This window comes from Rattus norvegicus, chromosome 14, assembly GCF_036323735.1.
Source record: "Rattus norvegicus strain BN/NHsdMcwi chromosome 14, GRCr8, whole genome shotgun sequence".
Taxonomy (NCBI): Eukaryota; Metazoa; Chordata; class Mammalia; order Rodentia; family Muridae; genus Rattus; species Rattus norvegicus.
Genome location: NC_086032.1, coordinates 32,217,774 through 32,236,700, shown reverse-complemented (window position 1 = coordinate 32,236,700; position 18,927 = coordinate 32,217,774). Strand labels below are relative to the sequence as shown.

Sequence of the window (18,927 nt, the reverse complement as noted above, 5' to 3'; positions counted from 1 at the left end):
CCATGATTTAACTCAAATATTTTTTAATTTATTTTTATTTTATTTGTGTATATAGATGTTCTGCGTACAGGTATCTGTGCGCCACTTGTTTGCCTGCTGCCTATGGAAGACAGAAGAAGGGGTCAGATCCCGTGAAACTGGAGATGGCTGTGAGCCTCCATGGGCAATGCTAGGAACCCAGGTCCTCTGAAAGATCAGCCAGTGTTCCAGACCACTGAGCCACCTCTCCAGTCTCAATCAGGTTTTTGATCCACACAAATAAACCCTGTATTCATTTACAGTTCCCTCCTATTTGTACCAAGAGCTGATACGCAACAATTTCCTTTCTATTTATACAGCCTTTTTTTTTTCTGATTTGATTCTTATGATATTTTCAAAGTTCATGTGTCTTGTAGCTATTGTAGCACCAAGGCCAGTGATAAGAGAGAGGGTTTGTTTGGGCCCGTGGTTCCAGAGGCTTGACAGTGCATCATGGCACCCAGGCACGGCAGCCAGAGCAGCAAACTGAGAACTCACATCCTCAGCTGCAAGGGCAAAGCAGAGAGACAGTCCCCCCAGAAACAGGACTATGAATTCTCAAAACCCACCCACAGGGAGGTAGTTCCCCATCGAGGCTGTGCCTACTTCCCTAGACAGAATCACCAAATGGAGACCAGATGTTCAAAGATCTGAGCCCATGAGGGAAAAAAAAAAATTCCTACACATTTCATACTACAAGAGCCGCAGGTAACAACCCTCTAGGGAAATTAAAGAAAATTTACTAAAATGAAAAACACACTGGAGGGTTTCACAAATGTAAGCAGGCAAAAGAAAGAATCAGAAGATCAAAGGGGAGGAAGGACTATTGCTATTATTAACCCAGAAGCACTGACTTAAAAGGAGAACGAAGAGTGAACACTGTCTAAAGGGCCTGCGGGTCCCTGTCCAGCAGGTCAGCCTAGTATTATGGGAGCCCCAAAGCAGCAGACACGTAGAGAGACTCACAGTGCTTTCAGAACTCTTGGCTAACAGCTTCCCTAACGTGACGAAAGATGCAAGTTCAAAATGCAACACACCAGATACACTGCAAGTAGGATAAACCCAAAGATACCCACGTGCTGACACAACTGAGTCAAAAGGCAGAATCGTGAAAGCAGCAAGAGAAAAGCACGTTGTGGCATTAAGTAGATTTTTGTAAGCCTGTCAGCCACGTTCCCATGTAAAGACCCCACAGCACCACACTGTATATATATAAATGTATAAATATATGTATAAATACCTATATATTTCTATAGCTTTTATGTCTTCTTCATCAAATTCGTCTTCTGCTTCTTTCAGCTGTGCAAGTGTCATCTTCTCATATGGCTTAACTAAAATGGAAATCTTAGGTGATCAAACTGCACAAACATTATTTTTACTTTACAATCAACATCTAGAAAACAAAACAAAGCAAATAAACAAACAAAAAACTCCCAAACTACAACCCAAACTGTAATGTAATGGAAGCATTTTTTGTTTGTTTGTTTGTTTGTTTGTTTGTTCCCTCAAAGTTCACAGAACTGACAGGACACTTGCAAGAGTAGATGGGAAAATCAATTAGATCCCATAAATTTAGGTTTTCCCCAAGTACGCGTGAAAGGACTAATGATTAAGATACTATATAGATGAACAAAAAAAAGGTGACTCGAAGAATAGGTAGACAAACGTCTCTGGTTTCATAGCATTGTCTCTGCACTTTTATTAATGGACATGTGCCTTTCGACATACAAATCAGCCATTTTGATCGACAGGCAGCATGAATATTAAATGGCATCTAATTCCCTCTCCTGTGTTTCATGAGGTATATTTTACTCCCTTCAGTGCATGCCTCCTTCATGCAGCCCCACGTACCCATTGCTTCCTCCTGTAAGCGCAACACCATCTCTTCAATTTCATCTTTTGGTTCTTCTTTTGGAGGAAGAATGCCAAAATTCCTTAAAATTTCATTCCATTCTGTATCTTCATTTGGATCCTACACACACAAAAAAGAGTCTTTTAGCATAGTTGTGCAGTGTAAAATGGGCTGATAAAACTGACAGGCATCGGCCCGTCACATACAGAGCTGTCTGTGGAGCTGAGGTTTCAGGAACAAGCCTGCTTCTCCCACTAAGAATGGGGCCGCGTGCTGTGATTAGCAGGGCACGTCTGTCTTCAGCGGACAGAGACGTCTGTAAAAGGATCGTCTAAGAGGATGGCCAGCCGGCTGATCTGGTAAAGGCATTAACTCAGCACACAACCCTGCTGACCTGAGTTAGGTTTCCAGCACCAAAATGTTGGCTCACGATCATCCCAAACTCCATTTGTGGGGGGCCCAATGTCCTGAGCTCCACGGGCACGGCATGCACATGGCGTAGATACATACGTGTTTGCCGTTCTGGTCAGGGTCTGTTGCTGTGATGAGACAGCAATCACAATGACAGTCACAAGGAATTTGGGAAAGGGTTTATTTTAGCTTACAGCTTACAGTCCTGTGTGAGCCAGGAAATTAGTGATTCCCCAGTGTGTACATTTCTGCTTCTCCTTGCTTTTGGAAATATATACGTTTAGAGATTTTCAGACACTAAAAATGTCAAGAATGGTATACATCAAGGTCCTACCAGCTTTTCTCAATTTCATAGCTTTAGAAGAAAACACTGGCCTTGAACAATGGCTTTACCTTCAATATGCGTATCTTTGACTCCTAGGGGCAGATATTTTGAACTAACGTCTGATGGGCAGCAGCGCCATGTTTTCAATGAGGCGGGTGTTGTGGCCTGTCACAGGAGACTAGCAAGTCAGCATCTCACTTTCAACCCAGAGGAACACAGCCCAGAGCTTGTGAGCCTGAGCAGTGTGCAAAAGTGATTTTAGTTGTTTTGGCTTCAAGATATTTATGATTTATTTATTTATTTATGATTTCTGTGCGTGCGTGTATACACGTGTGTGTATACGTGTGTGAATCTATGTGCACCACACACTCATGCTGTGCCCACAGAAGCAGAGGGCATTAGACTCCCTGAAACAGGATTCACATGTGGTTGTGAGCACTCTGTGGGAAAACTGGAAGTGTTCTTAACACTAGGCAATCTCTCCAGCCTCCTTTTTTAATTTTTAAATTGAAAATGATATTTATTTTCATACAATATATTCTGATCATTGTTTCCTCTCCCTCGAATCCTCCCAGGTTCTCTTGGCCCATCCAACTCCACACCTTTAGAACACAGGCAAAACCAAAACTGGAATAATAATAAAAAAAGAAAAAAGAATGGTAGACACACACACACAGATACACAGACACACAGACACACACACACACACACACACACACACACACACACACACACACACACACACAGAGAATAAAACCCATAAAACACAAAATCAGGAACCATAATACATTAGCAAAAGAGCAGTAAAAAAAAAAAAAAAAGCCCAAACAAAGCCTCTCCAGAAATTCCAGAGTGTTTTGTGTTTGCCTTCTACTACTGGGCATGAGGCCTGCCCTTAAATGTGTCTTACATACCCACTGAGACCCCCAAAGGAAAAAACTACATTGTCCTTTGCAAGTAGTTGTCAGTTAAAGGTAGCTTCTTGGTTAGGGATGAGTGACCCTCTCCACTTCCTCTCCTCAGCACCGGGGCCCCTTCTGGCCTGGACCTGTGCAGGCCCTGTGCATGCTACCTCATGCTCTGAGTTCACATGTGTGTCAGTCCTGCTGCATCTGGAAGACACTGTTTCCTTGGTATCTTCCACACCACCCCCTTCCCAGAGGTCCGAAGGGAGAGATTTGTTGAAGATAATCCACTTAGGGCTGAGTGTTCCAGGTCTCTCAGTCTCCGCACATGGTCTGGTTGTGGGTCTCTGTATCGACCCCCTCTCCCTTGCAGGAGGAAGCTTCAGTGGTAACTGAGCAAGATTCTGATCTGAGTGCAGCAGAATGGTGTTAGTGTCATTCCACCCCAGACAAGAGTATTTGGTTTTCCCCGAAGCCTGTGGCCTGTCTAGTCTTGGGGTTTTGGCAGCCCTTTTCTTTTTAAATATAAAGTCTCACTCAGACACCTAGGTTGGCTTTATGAGCCAGCAGACCCAAATATCAAGTATTTTTTACTTGAAAAAAATACATACTATAAAAACAAGCATTTTAGGCATTTATAAATGCACGGTACAGCACAGTAAAGCACAGCCATGCACACCCATCCCACATCCTTTCAGGGCTTCCCATCCCCCAGGAGGACAACTATGGTGACCCCATGTAGATATAGATTCCTTAGCTTTTATTTCATCTTTAAACATTTCTATGGGCTGGGCAGAGAAACATAGATCACTTCAGGTTTGTCCCAAGTTATTAACAAACTCATCTCTCCCCTTGAGCTGATTTACATCCTTTTCTCTTAACGAAGGCAAGCATTTGTTTCCAATCCAAGCATTACACCTAGGTGACAGGGGTGCCCCATCTACAGTATTAAGGGCCGTGTCTTCACTTTTCTGTCTTCTTTGTTTCTGGCCCTGGTTTATACTTTTGTTCACGTAAGTCTTCAGTTTGTACCATTGTATTCTATTCTCTTTGGTATTAAGATAAATGGGAGTGTTTTTTATTGTTAACATGTAGAAATGTTTTTATAGAAATTTTATGGTCTTTCTTCAACTCCTTCCTGTAGACGTTTTTGGATTACAATGAGCACTTTTGTTTCATAGCTGGCTTCCGTCCATCCCAACACTGGAAATCTCTGTAAGTCATTGTCCTCGCCAGCTCATGACTGCCGCCCGGTTCTTTGGGTGATCTATACCTTTGGCTGGGTTCTGCATGCTGTTTTTGAAAACTGATTGGTGGGAATTTGTAAAGACTGAACACAAAATGTTATTATAAGTCCATGGGAAAGCTGTCATGGACTAACACTACCTCAGGGGCAGGTTTGATCCCTGACCACTAATTGTCAGGACAGCCTGCCTGGGATTCCGCACACAAAGGTCTCACTTCAACCTCCTGCTTGTGTCCTATCCTTGGGTAAATCAGAGATTTCAGTTCTCACTTACTCTGCAAATTGTACCCAAGACCAAACTGCAAATGTATAAATCTTGCATGCTAAAACTGGGTTTGGAGAGTGCAAAACAGGTGTTGAGGGTGAGACACAAATTCTGGAATATAATGTAGTAAAACAGAACTTTTTTTTTTTTTTTTGGTTCTTTTTTTCGGAGCTGGGGACCGAACCCAGGGCCTTGTGCTTCCTAGGCAAGCGCTCTACCACTGAGCTAAATCCCCAACCACGTAAAACAGAACTTTATTAAGATGAATATCGCAATGAGGGAATCTCAGAAGGTGGGCTGAAACCCAGGTTTATATACTGTCTTCTGCTGAAACAAGAGAGGGTCCTGGGAGTTGATTTCTAGGATGAGGCTAGAAAGCAGGGAGGAGTTTGTTCATGCCCATATCAGTATCCTCTTCAGACATCATTCACTATGAATTAGAACCAGCTTTCTGCTACACACACACAAAGACTAATATACCACACCTGGAGATTTCTTTAGGGACATCAATTCCCCTTTCAAAAGAATGATTTCTGTTTTCAGAGCTTCTCTTGTAGTACCAGCTCAAAAGAATTCTTATGCTGGAGAGGTTTGGGCTGATAGCATCTGGTCTCCTACGGTCGTATCAGACTTGCCTATTCTGAGGTCCTAGGCACCTTAAGGTTCTACGGTTTTCCATTTTCCCCTTGATTCTGATGTAAGTTTTTCTTCATATTAGGTCACATCTGACACATCTAGGGGTTCCCTTTGATTCTCTTAGATGACCTTCTAGATGCATCTGCTATAGTTCCCATTCTAGACATTTTTATTTTTATTCAGAAGGATATATTGACCTAGCCAACTGTTACCAGAAATTCTAGTATCTTTTTTTCCTTGAAATTTTAGTTTTATTCTCTCTCTCTCTCTCGTATATATATATATATATATATATATATATATACATATTAAATATATGTGTATATATACACATATTAGATATATAAATATGTATATACAGATAGATTTAGATATATAGATATATACATATATAGATCTGTGTGTGTGTGTGTCTGTGTGTCTGTGTGTCTGTGTGTCTGTGTGTCTGTGTGTCTGTGTGTCTGTGGTTTGGGGGATGAATCACATGTGCCGTGACATGTGGAGGTCATAGGGCATTATCTTTACATGGGTCCCAGGGATCTAACTCAGGTCATAAGACTTTGCATCATTGGGGCCAGGTAGCAGGCACCTTCACCCACTGAGCCAACAATCACTTTTTAAGAACACTTTCTGCATTTCACAATCACCTGGTACTTTCTTTCCTTTAGATCTGTTGGATGCCTTACAAGAGATTACTGAAAAGAATTAGAATCATAGCCAACTTTACCCCTTCACTCCAACCAACCCAGTCTTGACGGCTGCATCTGAGACTGTGTTGTTGACCCAGGAGCCGTCCTTATGCACTGAACTGCATCTGACTTGGGTTTTTCTTATTAAAGCACTCTTCTTGGGAGTCATGGGAGTATATTCTTATAGCTGTATTCAAACTCCCCAACTGCTCTTTTCAAACTGATCTAGACTTCATTTCAATGTGACCTATTATAACAGTGTTCGAGGGCGCCCTACCTATGCTTTCAGAATTATTAAGAAATGTTATCTAGCAGAGATAGGGCCCACAATCTATTTTCACAAATGGCGAAGGTATTTTTGCCACACTGTGTGCTGTCTTTATCGTTCTCGCAAACACTCTCATAGAACAGACCTGTGTTTAAAGCATAAGGAATGCCTGCTGACTAAATCAAGGAACAACGACAACAACAATGGCTAGGAGAGGTCAGCGAGCTGCTGCTTCCCGCTGCTTCAGCGGAATTCCTGAAAAGCAGATGGAAAGCTGGGCTAGCTGTTCAAATGCACTTGCTAAAAACCAGCCCAATGCCAAAGGACCCAATCCCATGTGAACTGAGGTTAAAATGGCTTAATGAAGTGTAGGATCTACCCGACCGCCAAAAGTTCCCATGAAAACCAACCAACCAACCAACCAGAACAAAACAAAACAAAACAAAACACCGGATTCACTTCACTAGGGAGCATGGAAGAGAAATCGATTTCTTATGTCAAAAGTGAGGATTTTACTTTAAGAAAAGGAGAAAAGGGGGTGAGAAAGGTTGGAATGGAGGAACCGAGGGAGGAGATTCTTATTTTTCTAAATTAAAACTATTATAAAGAACTCGAGGGGCTGGAAAGATGGCTCATTGGTTATGGGCACTCGGTGCTCTTAAAAGAGAACCCGAGTTCAATTCCCAGCACCTATATGGTGATTTACAACCATCTGTAAGGAGTTGGTTCTCACTTTCCACTTCGTAGGTGCCGTGGATCGAACTCAGGTCATCAGGCTTGGCAGCAAACACCTTAACCCACTGAGCCAGCTCGCAGCAATGCACACCCTCCCGTGCCTTCTTTTAAAAGGACATAAAGGAACATAACTGAATCCCCCTGAGACAATGGTACTTCTTTCGTAATTAAAATTTTGCACAGCATTTGGATTTCTAGGACTGGGAGGTAAACGGCAATACTGAACACCTGTCTCTTTCAGCCTCACATCAGACTCACGAATATCGAAAAAACGGCATTCTCTCAAGACTAAACAGAGCCGCACAAAATAGCACCTACCAAGAACAAATGTTAGAACCTACCTCTGCAGACCACCCACACCATTTACACCCCTCAGCTTAGAGCTAGCTGGCTTACCCGGCTCAGGGCTCCAAGATCACCCTATGGCCTGACCCTCACCTGCATGATGTTCTCTTGTGCCCCTCAAACTTCCTCCAGGCTGGCAGAGGGAACCAGCCAGCTCTGGCCAGTGGTCTCTAACGCTCCAAGGACAGGCCAAGCACGAACGGGACCTCTGCGCATGTGCAACGGTAGCTCAGTTGCCAAGCAACGCAGAGGCTTAGTTCCTGGGTCTGTGAGCCCTTGGGCATCAGGTCCCCGGGCATCTGTCTTTAGCACTGCCTCTCCTGTTAGTCACATGGTGTTCTGTTGTGGTCCATTCAATCCTCCTGTACTATACCCGTGTCCAAGACTATTCGGCAAGGTTGAATCGAGTTTTCACAGAGAAAAAATAAATTCCTTGGGGGGGGGCGAGCACTATAGAGGAGTGCTCTGTTGGTCCCATCGTCTGTTTGGAGATGGATTTATTATTTCTTTGGTTATTTATTTATTTTTGGTTTTTTGAGACAGGGTTTCTTTGTGTAGCCCTGGCTGTGCTGGAATGTACTTTGAAAACCAGGCTGACCAGGCTGACCAGGCTGTGACTCACAGAAATCCACCTGCCTCTGCCTTCCCAAGTGTTGAGATTAAGGGCATGAACCACCACTGCCTGGCTAGAGATAGAATTTTAAGGGGCATCTAAGCACTGGCCTCAAATTACATTGTGTGCCCCGCCCCCCCATCTGAGCTTGGACCTAAAATTTCCAACAGATTCTCAAGACCATAAGCTTCAGGGGCTGCCACCACACACCTGTGATCTACCTCAGGTGGCCGAGGAAGGAGCAGGTGGGCAGAGGACAGCCCCGGCTACAAAGAACCTGTTTCAAAGAAACAAAATCACAACAAAACAAGAATCACTAAAAGAAAAAACCCCACCCTCTTTAGGAGCTCTGGCTTAGGAGAAGTAGACAGTAGGGTTCTTCTGTGTTTAAGTTAAGAAAAGGATTTTAGTAGCAAGTATTTACTAAGATCGTGGGGAAATTACTACGTAAGTGGTTATGCACCTGGTCCCAGAGATATCCTGGAGAGGATTTTAAAACAAGAGGAAAAATGTACTTAGTAACGCAATTTTAAACTTGGGTTCAGCCATGGAGCACTTCATCTGCAGTGACCAGTTAGTATTTAGTACGGATTCTACCCGTGTGTGACACTGTTCGTGAAAACACTGCCCTGTGTTTGTGTGAAGATTCTTAAAATACACAAGCAATTCATGTCTTTCTGGATTTTCTTCTAGTTTTTTCTTTTTTAGATTTATTTATTTTATGTATATGAGTACACTGTAGCTGTCTTCAGACACACCAGAAGAGGGCATTGGATCCCATTACAGATGGTTGTGAGCCACCATGTGGTTGCTGGGAATTGAACTCAGGACCTCTGGAAGAGCAGTCAGTGCTCTTAACTGCAGAGCAGTCTCTCCAGTCTGTCTTTCGGGACTTTTTAAAGAGACCCCGCTGCCTAATAATATTCAACTTTTCTTATTTTGACAAAAGAAGGTCATGAGAGGGGCAAAATATTGCACATTTTTTTTCTCATATGCAGAACTTATATTGCTATACCTATCACATATGGCATAAAACCAGAAGACAGATTATTTGGCTGGGAGAAGGGAGCCGAAAAGGGTTAGCAGGGACAGTAGGGGTTACATATGAACAAAGGCAATTCTAAATATGTATGAAATACCGCATGACTGAAAGAAATAACTTTAAAATCCAGGTCACTAGAATTACTGTGTACAGACAGCCAATGCTGCCTCATGCATGTGTGACTACAGACTAGGGGACCCTTGCCATTCTGAGGCCCATTCTGCTGAGACAATTCACTCTTAAAGCAAGATTGTGACTGTTTTCCTCTCAGCTTCTTCTCAACTTATGTCCTTCCCAGGGCTTGGTAGGAAGAGTAATTCAAGAACTTTATGAAATGTGTTATTTAAATTCCCTAAGTATAGTTCCCATCAGCTCCTGGTAAGGTTCTTTTCTTCCTGGTAATGAACAAGGTTGGCTGATTTTCACTGATTGCAAGGTGAAACAGCTACAGATAAACTAACTACTCATTGCCAGGCAAACCCTTCTGATATATTTGTAGCGATCTGAAATCCATCTCGTATTAAGTAAATCATAACTTGCCTCCTCCACCATTGAATAAGCTCTAAGAGAGTTGGCACTCTCTTTGGCTGTTGTTTCATTTCTGTTTTTAAACAGAGCCTTGCTACATAGCCTAGGCTAGCCTTGAACTTAGCTTTATCTTGGCTCGGCACTTAGCTTTATCATGGCCCAGTGCTGCCATGACAGACGTGTACCACCATGCCAGTCTGCATTCTAATACTTAGAAGAGCTGATGGTTTTATCCCCCAACACAATGCGAATTGCATAAACTAAAATAGTTCACCCAACTCTCTATTAGAGATGCTAGTAAATGCTTTAAAAAGATGTGTCCCAGTGCTACCCTGAGTGCAGGTATCAGAGCTCTCCAGAGGTGTGGGCACTTATGGAGCATCTTCAGGTACAGCTTTGCTGTGCACAATTGATCATTGTAACAATACATTTCAAGATGCTGTTTTATTTTCAACAAATTAAACATTCATAATCTCAACCATGGCAGAGAATGTTACAATACAGGGGTTTGCAACAGACTACATTTCGGAGGGATCATTTTTTTTTTTTTTTTGAGAACAAAATGTGAGTACATTTTATATCCCATAGCAGAGTTTTCAATGAAAAGATCATTTGGCATCCTGAAAAAAGAAAAAAAAAAAAAACAAATTATGTTCACGTATATGTGACACTATAAATATGTACATGTATTATGCGCATGTAGAATAAATCTAGGGGCTGGGGATTTAGCTCAGTGGTAGAGCGCTTGCCTAGGAAGTGCAAGGCCCTGGGTTCGGTCCCCAGCTCCGATAAAAAGAACCAAAAAAAAAAAAAAAAGAATAAATCTGGACATTTATGCTACACATCTGTATGTCTCAATTAAATACATCAAAGTGTTTAATAATATAAAAACTTTACTAAAGCTAATAAGCATTACACGTGTGTAAAGAGGTTCCTGCTTATCACCTTAGAGCAAAGTCCAGTTCTGTGCGCGCCTGGAGAAGGCCCCAGCGTGGGTGGATACTGCTATGGCTCTCTCCAAGCCTCAGTAGGGCACATTTTGACTGTGTACCAAGGTTAAGCTGAATTTCCCCACCCCCTGCTGAGCTCCTTATAACTACTCAGATGGGAAAAACAAAGTCCCATGTGCTGAACCGAGTAGTTTCAAGAGTTCACAGTTTTAAGGGAGCTACACTGAATGGCTGGCTACACTGAACGGCTGGGCGGCCACTGTGTGCGCACCCGCCTTTCTATCTCATTAGCAAATGTGGAGCCCCCTTGGCTATGAGGTTTGAGGACCTTTTATATTGGATTTGGTTTGAGTTCTTATATGACTGTTCCTGGACCGCATGTAATGAGAGTGATACCTGAATAAAATAAGAGCCATCGAAAAGTTCCCCCTATTTATTTACTTGTACATCTGCCATCACGGCATCCATATTTTATACTTACTGTCTTAATAAATACATTATCAGGATAAAGAAAGACCTTAGGTAATCAGGTGACAAAGTCAAGGTGGAGATGACTATTGAACTCCTGTTCTATTAGCAAAGTAAACAAAATCCTGCTCAAAAGAGACCCTAACCCAGGGAATAGGTCATAAAGCTATGTTTTCTCAACTTCAGGGAGAAGTTCAGACCAAATCAATCCAATTCCACTTCACCCTGTGAGCGTCTGCACAGTGGTGATTTTCACTTCTCCAGTTGTTTTAACGTCTGTCTTTTCATTTCTATCTAGGTTTACGGTTTTGTCCTCTTTCTAGAATAATTTGGATGAAATACATTTTATCTTTTCCTCAAACGCCCCTACTTTAATTTTGCTTTAAGAAATGTCTGCTTTACTCGTTTTACATGTGTGTATGGGTGCCTGTGGAGGTCTGGAGACTGTGGGATTCTCAGGAGCTAGTCTTAATCCCAGGCAATTGTGAGCTGCCAGTGTAGGTGGAAGAAGGAAATTCAGAGCTTCTGCGTGAACAGCAAACACCCTTAACCTCTGAACCATCTCTCCAGCAGTGCCCCTCCTGCCACATTTTGAGACAGGGTGTCATGTAGCTCCATCTGGCTGAGACTGGCTGTGTAATTTTGGCCATGCTAGAACAGCATTCTACCAACTGAGCTGCAGCTGTAAAGATTTTTATTTTGAGTTTGAGTTTTTTGGAATACAGAAGCCCATGCCAGGGAACCCTGGCCCACTCTAGTGGATGCTGACTTACAGCGCAGAGTGAAACCCATGACATCATGCTCAGTAAGTGATGATGAGGTTGTCATCTCCAAAATCACGTCAGATGACTGCTTTCATGTCACGGATCAAGGAATACTAGGATCAAAGCAAATCTAGCCCTAAAACACCACAACTGTAATATTTATAAATAATAATAGTACACACATGCAACCTGACACTAGAAGTATATTTGAATGTGGCTTAGTTTATGACCAATGGGAACTTCCAACTTGATTTCACACATGCCGCTTCATATTTATTTACTGATGTAATTTTTTGAACACGTACCATTTTAAATGAAACTTGTTGACCTCTTCCCATTGCGTGGCTGAAAACAATAAAAAAATTAGAAAGAAATCGTTGTAACTAATGGCGTGAGGTAAATGCGAATGAAAGAAGCCTACTGCTATAAACAACAGTCTTCTTGAGGTACATTAGGTCACCTGACAGGCTTTGGGCAGAACAGAAGTGGGCTGTGGACCGCACAGCTGCAGCCTGGTTTACTAAGGCTGAAGGGAAACCTGAAAGTGTGTGTTTCTATTGAGTTCTGAGGCACTGTTAAAGCTGCTATGACCAATATGAATTGGAAACTACTTGGTTTTGCTTATAGGAAACCAACATTCAATAACGGCTGTTCTCAAGTTTCAGTTTAATATGACCCAAAGTTGACTTTCTGAAGTCATGGCATCTCCATTTTATATATCCTTGCTGTCAATCTAGTTCCGAAATCCAGTGCAGTCCAGTCTCCAATATGCTCATGTGAATCCTACCACAGGAACGCCTCCTTAGACTTAAGCATAAAGCTGAAAATTTTCAGCTAAATGTTTCATTAAATATGTCTTGTTTAATCCTCGATACACACAATGTCATCTCTGTATTACTTTCCATTGTCCGGCTAAACTGTTTGCCTCAATTTTCATCTAAAGATGGCTTACAAAAGATGCAGTTGGTTTTACACGAATACCACAGCATTTAATATAAAGGACTTGAGCAACCTCAAATTGGGGTTTTTTAAGACAAGCCCCCGTGTACCAAGGAATGACTAATCTTAGCTGTTATTTATCTGTTGTTAAATCAGGCTGTGAAGTACTCGAGTATAGAAGCTGAACTCTATCTTTACTTAAGTATCTTATTTTACCTGAAACTGTGGATATACCTGTATGTTGGTGCATGCAAGTGCCCACAGAGGCCAGAAGAGAGCTCCGGATTCCCTGGAGCTGGAGTTACAGATTGTGAGCTGCCTGAAGTAGGTGCTGGGAACTGAACTCTGGTCCTCAGTACCAGAGTTCTACTGGTCTCTTGCCTATCACCTATAGAGCGTCAGTAATAACTACTGAATGCATTTATTAAATGTGTAGCCTTTTTGGCTATGTGTTAAGAAAGTATTGCGAGAAAACGTCTGTTTAGAAACATTTCCTACACAAACGCAAAGTGATAAACACAGTCACGAAGCTATCTCTCTTGGTAGCTTTTATTCTGAAGTTGCTAATCTTCAGAACTTGCTAGCATAGTCATAACTCTTGCAACCTGTTCAACCAAAACCTTACTAATCAACGCCTTGGACTTATGAAATAGCTCTAAAAAATCTGTCTCACGCATATAAAATATCACATTAAACTGGGAAGTAGATGGATGTCATTGGAGGAGTCCCACCGCAAGGGTAATAAAAGGGAGACAAGAGGGGCTGTGGTTAAAACAGCAGGATAGTGGTGGAAGTGAAATCGTATCGAGACACTTGATGTCAAATGAGTATAAGGTCACTGCAACGCTTCATTAAAGCGAGCCAATTGAGTGAGCACACAGTGAACAGACTTTGCCAATTTCCGAACTTATTGATCATAAAATACTATATGTACATACCCTAAATAAAAAGAATCCCCCACTTGGAGCTACAGGACCCTGGTATTCCTGGAAGAAATAAGGATGAAGTAACAAGTTAAGCAGAAGTGGGGCAAATCCTTCTTACGAGTGCAGTGAAGCTCGATATTACTGTTAGCTATTCCCAAAGACCTGAGTAGAGCATTTGTGTCAGGAGAGAACCGTTACCTTTACATCTAACACATTTCAGCAACAACGAGTACCTGCAGAATGGTGTATTCGAAAATATTTTCTGGATTACTATTACAGATTCTTTCTTTAAAGGAAATTTGTCATCAGTAAGTAGAAAGAGGTTGGGTGCGCTATGCTTCAAGGTCCCTTTTTGACATTTTGAGAGAATAAAATAATGTGTTGGGTGTGGTCACACAGAAAAGCAAGGATATAATACATCTGCATGGAAACCGAGGAACAACTTTGGCCAATGTATGTTTAGTTAATTCCTTGGAAGATATTTTCCTGATATTATTGTATGTGTAGAGTGATAATGAAAAAAATGACAAGTAGGAACAACCGTGTTTTTATAACAAGCATATTATATAGTATTTCTCAAGCAAAACATTCTAAGCTTCATGGGAAGAATAGTCAACATTTTCTTGTTTCCATAGAATCGACTTATAGCTTCCTGTTTGCATTAATAATTCATAGGGAGCATTCAATTTATCAGTCAAGGCTGTTTACAGATTTCCCACAAGTATGGTCATATTCTTTATTCTATGATGTGCCTCTGATATCTAGTTAAGTTCATAAATCCTTGATTTACAGAACATATACCTCTAATTCTCAAAATCTACTTAATTCTCATTTTTACTATACCCTTCAAATTACTTGAGATTGAAGCATTGATATTTAGAATGTGTACACAGAAAATATGTTTATGTCCTTGTCTTAAAAAAGTTCTCTCTGTATAATCGAGAGAGAAAAAAGAACACAGTAAAAATGAAAATATACTAATTACTTAAAATCAAGACAAAGGTTTTCAGGGCATTGTCATCAGAGAAAGAAGTGTCAATAACTGGAATTTGAAAAGATGAACTGAAAAGGAACGCATCAAATAATATTAAAAAATGTTTGAATGCATGAAAATCTAAGGTATTTTTCTTTCAAATTTAAGATATCTCACTACAAAACCATGTTTTAAAATTAGACAGTGTTGGCCATCACAGCCAACTTTCTATTGTAATTGGGTTTTGTTGTTGTTATTGTTGGGTTTCCTATTTATCTCTTGCATTCTTTGCTCCCAGCATTTCCTAAGGATATTCCCCTGTGGGAGAATGTCTTCCGGGTTTACCTTCATTTAGTCTGTCCCGCTATTAAATCCCCTCTTAGATTTCTCTTTAAAGTTAGCAGCAGATAGTTGTATTCAACTGAAGCTAAAGTATGAAGACTTTGGGGGGGGGATAGTGATTATAAAAATAAACAGAGGCATGTGTACTCATCTAAATATATGCTTTTTAAAAACCTGCTTTAAGAAGAATAAAAACATACAGTATGAAAGTTAAGGAAACACCAGACCTGAATTGGACTCTTAAAGCTAATTTATGTAATGGTAACAATGTAGTAATGAAGTAACCATCATTAAACCATAAAGGGAATATCACAATGGAGGTGTGTGTGTGTGTGTGTGTGTGTGTGTGTGTGTGTGTGTGTGTGTGTGTGTGTTTTCCTTAGACTGAGGGTCAGTGAACTGTCACCTCTCATCCTAGACAGCTCGTGGAACCTTCTTTTAACTACTGACTTTCCCTTCCCTTGATGAAGCAGAACCAGGGAAAGCCCAACTGAGTTCCCAATAAGTGGAAGATGGCAGTGCTAGACCAATGTCTTCCTTCAAAACGTGGCCCAAGATTTTCTACACTAAAAGCACCAGGATTATTTTTAAGTGACACCGCAAATGCAGTTTTTAGTTAAGGATGTGTTAGCTTAGTTACATTTACCTTACACGGTGGTACTAGGTTTAGGTCCTATTTTTGTTAGCCGAGGGAAAAAATGAAATGTAGACATTTGTTTTATGATGTATTTACAATCCCTATTTTTATCAATGTTTTAACATTTGGGCAAAAAATTCTGCCACCGTAGCTATTTGTCAACAGGGTACGGGGGTGACAAATTGGCCTTGACTGGATTTCCAATTCCTATCTAAAGACCAAACACCCAGGAGTTCCTTTTTTCTTAAGCCAAGACCACATTTTCTCAGTTAGAGGGTCTCAGAGGGCACAGAACCCCCGTTTTCCTCAATGTGAAGGGCTTGAGCTAGACCGGGTCAGAACGTGGAGAGGGAGAAAGACTGCAAGATGCCCTTAAGCAGGTTAACCAAGGTCCATGATGATTTGGATCTGAAACGGCTCCCAAAGACCAAGTGGTCAGCAGTGGACGGTGCTGTTGGGAGTTAGTGGAATCTTTCGGAGGAGGAATAGAAGGAAATTCTGCGTGGAGAATGGGGACAGTACCTCACTTTGTCTCCTCCCTCCTCTTCTTTGTCACAGGGTAAGATGCTTTGTTCAACTGAACACTGTATGATTCTCTGCCTTACTCCAGACATAAAGTAACCCAGTCTGTCAGGTTGACCAACAACATGCTGTCATTGTGACAGAGAGCTAACACTACTCAGTGAATGTGAGGGGCTCACCCTGAAGAGGGGTATCTTACAAAGGACCACAGCTGTGATTAGCGGAAGGGGTCGCCACAGAGCGGCAAAGCCGGCATGCAGTCGGTCTTACATACATTCACTTTGTATCTCTTCATTCTTCTCTCATGCAGTTGAGGAACGAGCTGCAGCAACGGATGCACGACAGACGACTGGGAGGACATGAACACACATGATGAGCACAGGGGCTCCACAGCACCGGGCATTAAGATGGCTTCCTGTCTGTCTGTCTGTTCGCCTGTCTGTTTCTTACCCACTATTCTCACCCCAGGTCAAAGGACAAGAAGAGAAATGAAAGACATTATCTAGGATAGCCCATCTCCAGTCCTTTAAAGAACAGTAGTGAATAAACCAAGGGATGGGACAGATTGCTAGTCTCACGCCGAGCGGCGGCCCGTTATTTGGAGAAGCACTTTGCTGAAGGCCTCGGATCTGTTACAACTGCAACAGGTGCAGCCCCAGGTTGCCTCTCTAGGAGGCAAAAAAGCCATCTGTCGACGTCTACACTTACTCAAAATAATCCGGTCCAGATCAAGGCAACTTGCAAGTATCAGTTTTCCCTTACAAACATTGTTATCTGGATGCTTCTAGCACATATACCTGGAAATCCCCTTCATACATTAAATATTTAAAATGGAACAGGGGCAAGACAGCAGAAGACACAGTGATGACAATGTGCTTTGGTAGTGGAGGAGGTAATGAAGCCGCACTTTCTAAAAATGAGACGCCACGTGGGAGAAAACGAAGGCACACCTGAGACACAGCCGCCTGACAGCTGCACTCTCATAAGGTTTAGGTTGAGTTGAGCCTCCTCACTGATATTAAATTGATTTAACAGATGGGTGACTTTTAGCCCTAGATAGTGGTTATCTGCTCATAAATGCAACTCGTGTTTGGTGTGTAGCTAATCTCAGTTAAAGGTTTCATCTGGTCACGTGTAAGATTACTCCACGAGGCACACACGTAAAGTGGGGTTTAAATTTACATTTCCCCTTCCGCGTACATGTCCAAACCACACTTTCAATTTCACCCTCTAAACTGCACATAGTACATCGCAAGCTAAAAAGAAATATTGTGGACAAATCGTTTCTCTCCTTATTAATTTTTCCCAGTGCAGAAGATCAAACCCGGGGCCTTGCTTATGCTGGGTGAGGGCTCTGCTTTTACACCACAGCCCTAGGCAGTTTGTGTGTTTTAAATCCATGCAAAAAAAAACCTAAAAAAACCCCAAAAAGGACATGCATGGCACGTACTCACTTATAAGTGGATATTAGCCATAAAATACAGGACAACCATGCTATACTCCACAGACTCAGAGAAGCTAAACAAGAAGGGAGGTCCAAGCAAGGATGCTGAGTCTCACTTAGAAGGGGGAACAAAATGGTTGTAGGAGGAAAATGGAGGAAGGGAACTAGGAGGGAGAGAGTATGGGGAGGGAACTGGGGGGTTCAGGATCAGGTATGGGGAGGGACAGGAGAGATGGCCAGACGGCCATGAGAATGAATGGAAATCTGCAACTGGTGGGGGTGTGGAGGTGAGGGGCATCTCCAGGGTGGGACAGAAACCTGGGATAAGGGAGGCCCCTAAGAATTAATGGAGGTGGCCTTAGTTGAGACTCAGAAGTTGGGATATGGAACCTGATGAGGTCACCTCCTGTAGCCAGGCAGAAACTCTAGTGGAGCGACAGAGACACCAACCCACCCACAAAACTTTCAACCCCAAATCGATCCTGTCTACAAGAAATGCAGGGATGGGAAATGGAGCAGAAACCAGGGATGCCCAAGGAAGAGGGGGCACCCTCTCAGAGGAGGAGAGGAAAGGACCAGGGGAGGGATTGTGGGAGGGAGTGATGCAGGGCTTGGGGGGGGACAATCGGGATGTAAAGTGAATAAAATGAGAAGAAAAGAAAACCGAAACCAAACAAACCAAAAACTACTACTGAAAGAAGCCACATGATTTTGATGCAAATCAAAACAGGGTTACTCGTTTCTCATTGCTTTGACAGAAGCTCTACAACACACATCCACCTCATGATAATGAACAAGACCAGAAGGTGATATTTCCAGTTAGCACTGATACTTGTCTTTTGAAATAACTGCTTTTAAAAATGTCTTTGGACAAGACTGATTTTTCTCTTGCATTAATATCACCCTAAAGAATTTGCTTTACTTGTTCACTTGTTCTTAGACTTCTTCTGTCTTCTTTTGTCATTGAATACAAATTGATGAAGGATGGATTTTTTTTAACATGGTTTTTACTTATTGATTACCATATTTCCAGCATTTGCAGTTGTGCTCGACACATACTAGGTAATTAAATAATTGTGAGTGA

The 18,927-nt window shown here is 42.0% G+C and overlaps 2 protein-coding genes and 1 long non-coding RNA gene across 5 annotated transcripts in view; 1 reads left to right on the top strand and 2 right to left on the bottom strand.

The window, feature by feature from the left end:
* The window catches only part of Pdcl2 (phosducin-like 2), a 20,692-nt gene extending 12,767 nt beyond the window's left edge, over positions 1-7,925 (bottom strand). The window contains exons 1-3 of the mRNA NM_001399023.1: positions 7,789-7,925; positions 1,870-1,990; positions 1,259-1,349 (exon numbers count right to left, since the gene is read on the bottom strand). Of these exons, the coding sequence (NP_001385952.1) occupies positions 1,259-1,349; positions 1,870-1,990; positions 7,789-7,794 (218 nt within the window). The 5' untranslated portion in view covers positions 7,795-7,925. The remainder of the gene's footprint in view (positions 1-1,258; positions 1,350-1,869; positions 1,991-7,788) is intronic.
* The window catches only part of LOC120096594 (uncharacterized), a 23,087-nt gene extending 5,061 nt beyond the window's left edge, over positions 1-18,026 (top strand). Inside the window, exons 2-3 of the long non-coding RNA XR_005493222.2 lie at positions 56-241; positions 16,710-18,026. This is a non-coding gene — a long non-coding RNA (uncharacterized LOC120096594). The remainder of the gene's footprint in view (positions 1-55; positions 242-16,709) is intronic.
* The window catches only part of Nmu (neuromedin U), a 27,609-nt gene continuing 18,985 nt past the window's right edge, over positions 10,304-18,927 (bottom strand). Inside the window, exons 7-10 of one of the 3 annotated variants that reach the window (XR_001841028.3) lie at positions 16,579-16,748; positions 13,938-13,985; positions 12,366-12,405; positions 10,304-10,498 (exon numbers count right to left, since the gene is read on the bottom strand). Coding sequence is in view for 2 of the 3 variants with exons in the window: in XM_006250872.5 (XP_006250934.1) it covers positions 12,370-12,405; positions 13,938-13,985; positions 16,674-16,748 (159 nt within the window). In the remaining variant the exon portion in view is untranslated. The remainder of the gene's footprint in view (positions 10,499-12,365; positions 12,406-13,937; positions 13,986-16,578; positions 16,749-18,927) is intronic. The other 2 variants (XM_006250872.5, NM_022239.3) reach the window with 2 other exon arrangements.